At 43.7% G+C, this 12,520-nt stretch overlaps 1 protein-coding gene across 1 annotated transcript in view; it reads left to right on the forward strand.

Annotated features, from left to right (window-relative positions):
- Positions 1 to 380: 380 nt before the first annotated feature.
- Positions 381 to 12,520, forward strand: part of tsc22d3 (TSC22 domain family, member 3) — a 35,047-nt gene continuing 22,907 nt past the window's right edge. The window contains exon 1 of the mRNA XM_053878493.1: positions 381 to 1,120. Within this exon, the coding sequence (XP_053734468.1) occupies positions 786 to 1,120 (335 nt within the window). The 5' untranslated portion in view covers positions 381 to 785. The remainder of the gene's footprint in view (positions 1,121 to 12,520) is intronic.

The raw sequence follows: 12,520 nt of genomic DNA on the forward strand, positions 1-12,520 counted from the left end.
TTCCACTGGTCTACATCCATGTTGTTTCTCAGAGCTTGTACGAGCAAGTCTCTCATTGCAAAATGAAATTCAGCAGGTGGAAATCAGAACAACTGGATTGGATTTCTCGCCCCAAACTCAAGAGTTAAGCCTTGGTGGGATGAACTTCCCTGTCAGCATGGCGGGGTGGAGCTAGGAGCACGTTTTCAGCATGCTCTAAAGGTTGACTCCCTCTCAGTTTCCCTTCCTCTAATGCCTGCATGTCTAGACTGCCTCGTACATTACCAGCTAAAACCCACCCCCTCCCACTCTGTCCCTCCCTGGTTCCCCTCCCGCCCTCTGTCTCCAGGCACGCTACCCAAGGAAAAAAAAAAAGTACAGGGAAAACAGTGATAAGCAGCCAGCGGCTTCTGGGTTTAGCTTTAAAGCGGACTCCTGCTGAATCGGTGCGAGTGAGGGTATTTGTGTGTGCGTGAGCAGGGGTGGGTGTTCACTCTTCCTTCTGTCACAGTAGCAACACAGCCTCAACCCCGAACAAAAGGCTAAACACAGCAGCGCCACAGGAGGGGAGAACTCAGGGACAGAAGCAGGCAGTGGAGCGGCGGGACCGGGCTGCTCAGGGAGCCATTCAACCTGTCGTCTTGGCCGGGACCTGAGCTCCGACAAGCCCTGCCCAGTCTACCTTTGTGAGAGCCAAGGATCACGCCCTGATACTATCAGCTGCGCCGCCGGTCACACCTCTCAGACTGAAACTGCTCCAGCGTCTCGACTGCACCTGGGCACCGCTTCTCTTCAGCCGCTCAGAGATGTCAGAGGATGACTGCCTGTCGCCCATCGGCCTGGACTGCTGCAGCTGCTGCCAGGATTTGGCCAGTGGATGTGACGACACCATGGGCTCGCCGTCGCGGGGCCTTCCGTCCAGGGGCCTGCCAGGGAGCCCCACCAGCCCCAGTGTCAACCACTTCCGGCAGCTTCGCAACCAGCTGATGTACCACAACCTGAACACCGACAAGCTCAACAACATCATGCGGCAGGACTCCCTGGACTCGGTGGTGAGGGACCCCTGCTTCCTGCTGAACGAGGGGATCTGCAACAGCAACATTGACCAGACCATGCTGTCCATCCTGCTCTTCTTCCACAGGTGTGTGCAGCAGCAGCTCTTCTTTTGCCCACTACTAACCCCCGTATGAGTTTAAAGAAAGTGAAGCAGCCTGTTAGTGCTGTCTTCCTGGATCAGCATTTTCCTGAAAAGTGCTGACACCTCATGGATTAAGACGAGGTAGATTAGACCGTCTGGCGGCAAAGACTGAAAGGGGGTTTGTGCTGGCATTTGTTATGCAAAAGAGCAAAATGAGTCCCCGGTGGTCACTTCTGTCCAGACAAATGTTGGACAGGTTATATAACCTGTACCCAGGCCAGGTGTGTCTCCCTTTACGCAACTGTTATCAGCTCGATTCACAAAAACCTCTGAAACATGTTGAGTTTTCAACTCGCGTCGACAACAATCTGTTTGACAAGTTACCCGATCATGTTTGACCTTTGAAGTTGCAGGAAGATGCAATGAGAGTCCATGCGTCCGGATGGCTTTTTTTTTTTATTGTGACAAACACTATCCAGGTTAATGTGGCTGAGTTCAGAACGAACGGATCTCTTTGGTTTCCTTGTTTGTCTTCAGTTTCTGACACAGGCATAATATTTCTGATGCCTATTGAAGAACAATAGGCCTCATTTATGAGGGTTTTGACTTCAGTCCATGGAGACATTTGAAGACTATGTCCCCTTTCTAAACTGATATCAAAACAAAAGTAAGTCCAAAAGACAGTTGAGAATCAAGTCTACTGCAGTTTAAACGTTTGGACGTGAGCTGTGTTGCTCTGACTGAAGGTACAAAGGCAAACTAAGTGGCGGTACCGTGTCGGTTTTATCCTCACAACCTTTGCTTCGCATCATTTTGAAACTGAGAGTGGACAGATTTGAAAACATTGGTGTTGCGTCTTCATGGGTGGGAGCAGACTTGCTTGCTTTTGAAGATGATGACGCCATAGTTTAGTCCAGTGGTCTTGAAGTGGGACCTTATAGGGCCATTTAAGTACATGTAGGTGTCACAGCAAACAAGCGAGAGCATTACAGCGCCACATGCAGGCTGGGCGTGTGCACTACCTCTTTATTTGGAGTCATTTTCTGCAATTTTTTTTGAGCATAGGCTAAACATCTTTTACAGCTGAGATGGAAACGACAGAATACAGTCAACTGTAAAACAGTGTTTCTACTGTTGCAGTACATTATGAGGCTCATGACCATATACTCTACAATCAGAGCGTGTGACAAACCGAGCTCAAGGGTAGAGGGTTAGAGGATTGGTTTTTGAGCCTCAAATGTGTCAAACAAGTTCTCAAGGCTGTACATGAGATATGTTTTTAAAGTTGTGATTGCGCTTTTAGCAGTGCAGCAAATTGTGGTGCGACTACTCACTAATTCATCAGTGATTCCTGCAAACTTAAATCCAAACACTGACGGTTTAATAGTTTCATGGCACAATCTGCATTATTTACAGAAACATAAATGTCACAATAAAACACATCTTCAACTTTCTCTACCGTCAACTTGATAGACGCGAAAAAGGACTGCGGTTATTTAAAACAACACGAACAAAACCCTTACATCAGAAACACTGACGCTTCCGTAAAATAAAATCCTCAGATGCTCACGCATTAAAGCTTCAAGACTGAGACGCTGAATTTTAATCTTCAAAAGAAAGATTCCACTGGCAGTTCCAAACGTTTGCAGGGTGATAATCTTGGTAAATAGATCTCAACTTCAAAACAGGACAAGGAGGAAAAAGAAATAGCTGGGACGAAGAAGTAAACAACATCTTATCTAAAAAGAATGCTTTATGTAAACACAAGATTATTGGAAAACTTTGTTGTCATGTTGGTTCAATTAGCGGGTGGTTTTATTGTGCAAGGTAAATTGAAACTGGCCTGCTCTGTGTTCCTCACAGCCAGAGTGCTTATGAACCCCTGGGTATTCATCACCTCAAAGTGTTTGCCAGGGATGCAATGTTTTGTTCTGAAGGTTAATGCCAGTTGTTTTGGGCCGCTACTCTTGGTGCCGTCGTTGCTGTTTTGACCACGTGGGCTTCTGAACTTGAGCCAGAGTCGGCTGTACAGTGCTGACTCGGAGAGCTCCTGATGATACGTCTAGTGGGAGAAGGTACAGACCTGTTATCATCTCAACCTCCTTCGTAGATGAGATAAAGAGACGTGAAGACACAAAGTGTACGTCATCCACCCTCCAACAAGAGGCCACTAATGTGATCATTCGCTCATAAAAACACTATTTGATAACTCCTGCAATCTTAATGTCGACCTTTAATTGAACTTTGCCTCGCCGATGTTTTACACGTCATGACAAGGCAGACGTACGTCACAGGTATTCATTTTGAAGCTCATAAAATGACACTTGAAAGTGATCTCAAAATCAAATTCTAACAAGATAAAATTATTGGATTTTTTTTCTGTCGAATGAATAATTCAGTGAGATTAGGTTATTATACTTAGCTAGACTAGAAATTAGATTATTCCATGGAATATTGTGTATCATTGGAATGTTATGGCAAGCAAAAATAACAACAGTATCATTAGTTGTACGTGTTATTTATTAAACTTGTATTCAGTTTTTTAACACCTATTCAGTTAAAAATAGGCTCAAAAATAGTTCCAAAATGCGCTATATCTCTCATCTCATAATATACTAATATGTGCAAGACACATCATTGTCATTGTGAATTTGACAAAGAAACAGGTTTTTCAAGGGTGACATTTCTAATAATATCACACATTCTATTTCTTATATTTCAGCCAATATCTCATCAAAATCAAACAGAATGGAAATATATATTTTTCATCCACCCATAAGCACGAGTGCATCATTTGTTTGAACACACTTTTTCGAATGGTAACTAACAGACAAGGTAACGCGTAAACATTCTTTAGTAAACAACTTTTGTTTTCCCCGTTCATTTGAGAATATGATTCCAAATGAGTTAATGTTTACTTGTTCTGGAGGGAGAGCCCTTATCTCTGCAGCAGTAAATGCCATGGGAACTAAAAGTACAGTAGCTGTAATCACCTGCGCAGATAAGACCTCCAGATCACATGACTGGAAGTTTGGGGTTTGAGGTTGAGTTTCACCAGCTACATTTAAGGAGCATGGTGTTGTCACTCAAAACAAGTGAGTTTTAAACACTTGCTACACTTTGGTGTTTTATTGTATCTGAATAATAACAGTCCTTCACCAATCTTCTCTACTATAAAATAAAATAGAATAGTGACATAAAAAGCTCCAAGAATCGGTGCAGTTCAGCTATGAGGAGCCAGTACGGTTTGTATTTTTCCGTCTGAGGCGTGTCACGAAAGGATACTAAGATTAGGAACAGACAAAACTCTCTGTTAGAAGGCCAAGATGGCCGGTGTGTCCAGCGGTGCTAGTTACAGAGGGACTGATATGGCACTGACAAAGCAAAGCTAAAGCCATCCAGAGTTGCCCTGCTGACCTCAGAGTCCTGGCTCATGACCCTGCCGTCAGTCCCTCATGAATCTTTCTCCAGTTAAGACACGGCACATTGACAAAATAGTGCTGTGAAGACAACAGTTCCATAGTAGCCCCTTCATCCTGCTGTATCATGGTGGTTACAGATGATCACGTCTGCAGTTGTCCAGAGCAAACGTTTGCCTGGGAGCCAGTCTGTCCCCAGAACATTCTGTTCCTGAACCTTTCCAGCTCTCGCCAACCTTTCCCCTGTCTCTGACTAACACCGCAGATTTACATTTGAACTTCCTCCGTTCTGGCCGTCCAGTGGCCTGCTGCACGACAGTAATCCTGTCACTCAAACTCCAAAGCTGCTTTCTGCTGAGGTTATCACGAGTCCATACATTTCTCAAACGCTCGCTGCCAGGCGACCAGCCCTTTGATGAAGAGCAACAAAAGCCACGCCAAATCTTTGAATTTTATATAAAGCTTCAGGCGTGTCATGTCTGAATGCTGCTGTCAAAACGACTCCTTTCCCAACTGGAAAATGAAATCAAGCGGCACAAGTGTGCTGCCTGCCACCTCTCTTCTTACAAACTAGTGTGAGTGTAAAATATGTCCAAGTGAAATTCTCCCAGCCCATGTGTCTCAATGAAAGGTTTGCTGACATGTTCAGAGTGTACAGTATCATCTGCTTAGACGTCCGCCGTACCTGGAACAGTTAGGAAAGGATTATGACTGTCACAATCTTACACACAGGATTGTTGCGACGGGCAAAAACCTGAATATTCAGATATTGATCTCATCAATGTGGTGACGAGATGAAAGATTACGGTTTGAAATGGAGTCAGAGAAAAGGTGTTTGTGCAGAAAGCGGTTTGTTTTCAGAGGTGGGGGGAGTGGGCGAAGCTTTTGTCCACTTCAGGCCACCGTAGATCAAGCTACTTGCACGACCTTGTGCTACCTGCTAGCTGGTCTGGCTACAGTGCGTTCTGGAGTATCGGAATTTTCTTAACTATCAAAATATAATAACCGGGTTTATGATGGCTCACTGGATTTGTGTGGGGTGGGGAGAAAACAATCCTAAAAAGTGAAGGGGTCACGTCACCCCCTCGTTCCTCACCTCAACCGATGCCTGAGAAAGCCAATGAATGACCAGCCAATGAAATTTCATTTCATTGTTTTCTCCTTCAGCCTCCTGACCTACCTTTTATTGATCTTATCACTAAACACATTCGGCATGAAAAACGTGCAGCGTGTTTCCGCCAAGCTTCGCATCTAAATTGAGATTTTTGCTAAACATGACTCGCCGACATTCATATGATCTAACTGGATAGAATTTATAGCATTTCAAATATGAAGTGAAAATGATCTGCACTCGCTGTGACTCACGCTAAAAAGTGCAATGAACCCTTGAACATTAAAGTGCATCCAGTCCCAGAACACTGCCAACAGCTGGACAGACATCCAGACAAAAATACGCCTGTGAACGACAATACACGCTATAGCTGCAGGTGGAAAGAGCAAAGGTGCTTTTTAAATAATGTATTGCCATTTTTATTACAGTTTCATATGCAGGTAAAACAGTGAAGAAAATTAGATTTAAATTCTCGACTATCCCAACAACCTTCACTCTCCTTCTCACTCGTCTTTTATGATGTTTTTTTGTGTTCCATGCCTCACTCAGCGCCACCCCACCCAAAGTCTGATTCCCTCGTGTAAAGCACCACTACGCTGAGTCTATACTGCAGTGTATTTCTGTAAATGATCAACAGATTGACTGATGCATTGTAAGAAGGTGTTCACCATGTGAATGCTACACGTTTTAAAGGTGTTAGATCGCTGCATGTCCAGGGTGATGAAATGACAAAGACACGTGGCGAAAGGTTAAAGCTGGTCAAGTCAACAGGGTCAAGCCTAAAAAAAACAAAAAAGAAACACAGAGATAAAGGCCGAAGAAAGTCTGCGAGTGAAGGAGTACGGACGCATTCGGACACCAGATTTTTGTGCTGAAAAAAAAATTCAAATTGCGAAAGCGGTTATAGCTACTTTTGCAATTTGTGTTTCACAAATGTAATGCCAGGTGGGTGTTGCACTGCATTACTCCAATGAACCGTGACGAAAAAGGTTTTGAAATATGTGGCATATTTGATTTAAAAGTGAAGTTGAACTGAACAAACAGCGGGCCTCATCTGCTCCCTCCCTCTAAGATGTTGACTCTTCCTTTGCTAGCTTCTCTTCCAGGGCTTTATAGCACATATCTCAGTGGAAAGAAACCCTGTGTCACACCCAGAGCTGAGCACTGTGGAAGTCAGGGATGGCCGAGAAGGTCACGGTGGAATGAGGCTGGTCCTTTCTTCTTACCGACATGGTGTTTATCAGATCAACTTGTTGGTCTAATTCTACTGACCATGCCATTTAGCCCCGTACAACCAGATTTAGAAACGAATCAGCCTATTATGTGCAAATACCTGCTACATATCAACAGAAAGCAAGACTTCCCCTTGCACACACATCACTCAGACAGGTCCACAAATATTTGTTGAGTGTTTGTCAAAAGCTTCGTCAACAAACAGGCATCAGTGTGTTCTCACACGGACATCATGTCAGAAATTCTCAGACACACCCAGCGCCCAGCGCTGAGGCAACCTCTGGTCCACAGCCCTTCCTTTTCTAAACCACACAGGTTCCCTGTTTGGTTGCCCGTGGCAACATGAAAAACAAGCGCTCACCTGGCCGTCGCTTTGTTTTTTTCAGGCAAATGTTCATCTGTGGAAAAAAAAAAAAGTTATGTAAGATGGCTAAACCTTGTAATCTTGGTTTAATGTCTGAGGATTGTCTGTGTTTTTATTGTCAACACGTATATAATCTCTGGTGATCCTGCAGCTTGTTTTGCAAAAATAAGATCACACACTGAAATCAGCCTGGAGTGAGGCTGTTAAGACAACTGGAGGACACTTTTGTTTGTTGGATTGAGATCGATTTGAATACGGTCTGCCATGTTTCGCTACCACGCTCCACTAGATCTATCGGGCCTCATGTCCGAACGTCTCTCTGTCAAGCTTCCTACACCTGTGCCTTCATGTCTCTCAGGTCCTTCACCCTGCAGTTCCAACATGGGTTCCACCGGGTCCTTCTCTCTTCTCCCATGGCTGGATGAAGATGAGCCAAAACTTGATTCACCACACAACCAGTTGGCCTACATCGTGGGTGTAAATGTGCCAGCAAAACAAGTTTTATGAGTTTTAAAGTTGGGGACAATAAACAAATAAAGACAGAAGAAAGGAGTTAAAAAATAAACGTGACCTTTGTTAAGTGAGGGATGTAGTGAAGGTCACATCGGGGGAATAAAAAAAGACAATAAATCAGTGTGGAAGCTACAGTCGAATAAAACAATACAAACAAACAAAATAATTGAAATTTGAAACACACTCAGAGAGTGCAGACCTCTGCCAAGCTTCACATTTAAACTGAGATTCTCACTGAGCATGATTCGTTGACATTTCTATTATCTAACTAGATAGAATTTTTAGCATTTGAAATATTGACTTGACCAACTCACATCAGCAACACACACAGTGAACAGTGAGGAATTATTAAGACTATTACTTCCTAAGGAGCCACACTCACGCCGAACATGAGGGACCACGAAGGAAAAGTGTCATTTCACCAGGACTTTATTGAATGAAAATAAGTTGTTTGAGTTTCCTTTTATTTCATTTTTTAAGATTCTCAATATAAATATTACATGAGGGAAGAGCTGGGTTAAACGTGACATATATCTGATGTGCATATTTGAGATTATGATTTTTTAAATAAGTGCTTTCTTACCAGGTATTTTCCTCATCTTTTATTGATTTATATTGAGGGACGTAATGAGAGCGGCATGAATACAGCCAAAGGGCCACATGTTGACCATCTCTGGTGTATGTACAGAATTGGTGGATGAAGGTAACAGCTCAATAAGGACCCATGGTGCGGATGCTGCTTTATGTCTATATTTGAACGAGTGAGAAAGTCAAAAGACTCGGGAAAAGTAATGCTGCTTAATAGTTGATAGGTTGTGCTGCACGCGAATTGCAGCATGGCTTCCTGTTTTGACGAATTTTACCGCTCCTCCTGTATCAGTATATGCCTGTAAATCTCCCGTATTACAAGATATAACAGGGGAAAAAAGCACCCTGCAGTAGCTTGGGTGGCAGTGTTCCGCCAGCAAGTCATGCTTCGTGGGAACAAATCCTGTACAACAACAAAGTCAGATGGATGGATGTGAGGAAAAATGTCCTCATTTTCAAATCCAAAACCTGACAGGTATAGCTGTGGCCAGGCTACACCTCTCTCATAGTCAAGTTTATATGCAATTTAAAAGTCTCATTTGAGGACCACAGGTGCGACGATAAATCCATTTTTCACATCGGTGGTTGGAGTGAAAACAAAAAAAAAAAAACCTCGTCCGGACCCGTTCCTTTTCCCCCATTTAGTTTGGACGTGAAATGGCGCTTCATTTGATTTTATGATAGATAAATACAGAGTCACAGTTGAATCATAAACAACAGGACAAGGTCCAACGTGAATAGATAGAAACTGCCTGGGACTGGTCACATGGTACAGACCTCCAAGTCAAATAAGCAGATGATGGTGGAATCTTCTGTTGTGTTTTTGTGACTGTCTTGCCATTGTAGATCACAGAACGTTGGAATAAAAAGAAAAGAAAAGCTCATTTCATTCAGCAGGACAGATCCATTACATCACTTGGCAGACTTGGTTTCCCAAAGAAACACAATGTTCTTGGGAAGTCTGGGCTCGTGTCGAAACAAGGCGGTCAACATGGAAACACGTCTTGAGAGAATGACACACAGGACGAAAGCAAAGACACATAATGCTCATTTATTAAGCAACACTGAGAAGCAACGCTCGCGTCTGTCAACATGCAAGGTCTGAGAGACTCCATTATGACCTGAAAGGCAAGTGTCCTTTGAATAAATATAATCCTCATAATCTCTTAATCACGCCATCCTTTACTTGTGCTGTAGGGTGTGAGGCCTGAGTAATCTGTCTGTCTGAAGGATAAACAAGGCACGCATCGCCAACACAAGCATGCACCGGTGTGAATCAGGAAAAGAGCAGAGTCCAGGAACACAATCTGCACCACCATTAACGCGTCACCACATGTAAACCAAGCTGAGCTCTCGCAGTCAGTCAGTGTGCCAGAGGTGGATTAGACATCCCAGTTTGCCATCGGAGCCAAATCCTCCAGATCAGAGTGTGCCGGAATATTCCAAGAGATTTATGGGGAGGGATTGACAGCCTCAGCAGTGTATTTATTTGTCAGTGCCTCATTATGGAAATATGACATTCAAAGGGGTTGAGAGACTTGTACGGTGTGTTCTGTTCGGCCGACATACAGAGCTGCAGGAGTACTTTAGAAAGCAAGGTCTACTGTCTACTGAACTGAGGAGTTGGCCACCATTGCGCCTCTCGATCTCTACCCTGAAATGTGGCCGGCTGGACAATGAAATAACAATACTGGCGTTTGGTTCCTGCGTAATGTCGGATTTGGTCCTCAGTTTTTAACTCCAAACTATTTTGGCTGTATTAGCAAAGCTGAATGGTGTGTTCTGGCTTAGGATGAAATACACAGAAATATATAGAAACTCATAACGCCAATTAAAATCTAAATAGATACGTGACATCAGAAACGCTGAAGACCTAACGAAATTCATCTTAAATTATTAATATGAATGTAATATTATATCAGCTTCCTGAGACCCTACGTCCTCATATGAGTAGGTTACATGTCCGAAACTACGACCAATTATTCACTGTACAGGCTCTCCGTCGTTCTTCATTCGTTCATTCATAAACATCTCCAGCGGCGCGATGTGCCACGAGTTATTGGGATGGGTTCCGTTCCTGTCCCGCTGCGTTCTGGCGAGCCACAACGACGTGACATCACGCCACTTAATCGGCCATGAAATTGTGCGCCATGGCAGCGACATGTTTTATGTGGCCACACTACTACAGATCGAAAGAAAGCAAATGGGCGATGGCGCGATGGCAGCGTATGTTCTAGCACCTTGGAGCAACACATCCCGTGGCCTAATATATTGACGTGAGCAAAGCGGACCTTTGCGTCCTATGCTGACGACAAAGGCAGCCTTCTGTGTTGCCTGTTGACAAATACTCAAAGGTATTTCAGCGGGTTTTTCCTTCCCGTGTAGTGTTCCAAGCCTGGTGTGGAATGTTTTGGATGTCAGCAGCTGTTTATAACCCGTTACGTGGCTCTCCTCCTACCGTCACCAAAACACACCGTCGGTTTAGGTCAGAAATGTCACACGTAGAATGAATGGCATACCGTCACATGGCTCTCCTAACCCCAACCTCTGTCACTAAACGTAGAATGGAATACCGCCATGACATCACTATTGACTCTGCCTACACTGTTTTGTCATGATAAAACCCACCTAAAACCCAAAACACAGAAGGAGTTGAATAGCAGCGACAAACAAACATTCGGTCCACATTTCAGCAAGAATCCATGGATGTACAATAAAAATGTTCATAAGTAGTACTAGTAGTACAGCAAGCCAACAGTCATTGCCAAGGATACGTTGCATGTGCGTTTTTTTTTCCCTTCTCAGACCACATGGCAGAAACAAGCATGAAATACATACCTAAAACAAAGTATGGATCTGAACCAAACTCACATTTATTGTCCAAAAGACCTTCAGCTTTTGTGGTCTGACGGCACTGAAGAGAATTTGTACTGGATTTGGGCTTCTGCTAAAGAACAACAGTCTTTACTTGGCTACAATGATCGCAGCGTTGATGGGAAAATCCAACGGAATTTTCAATTCAGTACCCCGATCCCGAAGCTGTGTGACACTTGAAGTCAGAGTTGTGTTGAACCAGCTCCTTGTTTGTGCATTTCTTCTCCCTCACCAGTTTTATATCCCCGTTCCCAGTTGTTCCAGTTGGCAGCCGTTGGACTTACATAAGTGTGAGGGTGGAGTGAGGAGAGGGTGGGGGGGGGTCACAGTCTTGGTGGTTTGAGCTCACTGCCTTATCTGTTTGGACCACAGCTATGGCGCCCATTAAGATAATAAAGCAGTCTTTCAACACTCGCCATCCCACACGCACGCCACTCACTTGCGCGGACAGTGCTGACCAACATTTTGGCCAACATTGTGTTTATAAATAGCAATCAAACATTTAAACATCTTGCATAACACATGACATGAGAAGCCAGGATGCTGCCGTTTGTGAACCTGAGCCCACAGCTGCTGCGTTAGTCACAAAGTACCAAAGATTTGTGCAAACATGCTGAGCCAAACAAGCCGCACACACGAGGGAGGCAATATAGACTTTTGTTTCCTGACGTTAGATTCTATTTGTAACCCTGAAGACAGCAAGCTGGAAGACTTTAGAGTCTGTCGCTCTGCAGGGAACCATTCCTGGATATATATATATATATATATATATATATATATATATATACATACGACTTTGAGCAAGTTTGAAAAGTGCAGTAACGTATCCGACATATTCCCATTTGACAGGTTTTTATCTCAGATTCTGTTTCATCCGAATGTTTGTCATGATATTTGTTTTCTGTTCCCAAGTTCAGGTATTCTACTCCCCCCCCCTCCCTTTTTTCTTTTCTTTTTTCTCCACAATGTTACACAATAAACCCAGACAGAGCTTTTGTGAGGCAGGTCTGAGCCAAGACTGTCATTATCCTCTCTGGGCACCTACCACAGCAAAGTTGGGCACACGGTATACCAGCTAGTCTGTCTACAGGACTACGAAGAAAACACAACTGCATTGATCCAATTTCACAGACACAATGTCTGCCTTTCATTTACATTGCATTTCAGAAGTGAAATAATCCCTTAATGTGTTTTCCACTTGGTAGATTCCGTATCACAAAAACATGGCTCTTATTGAACCCTTTTTGTTTTGTTGGGTCACTATCGGTCTTTGCTTCAAAAGGAAGAGGCGAATCTCGGTT

Source organism: Synchiropus splendidus, chromosome 11 (assembly GCF_027744825.2).
Source record: "Synchiropus splendidus isolate RoL2022-P1 chromosome 11, RoL_Sspl_1.0, whole genome shotgun sequence".
Classification (NCBI taxonomy): Eukaryota; Metazoa; Chordata; class Actinopteri; order Syngnathiformes; family Callionymidae; genus Synchiropus; species Synchiropus splendidus.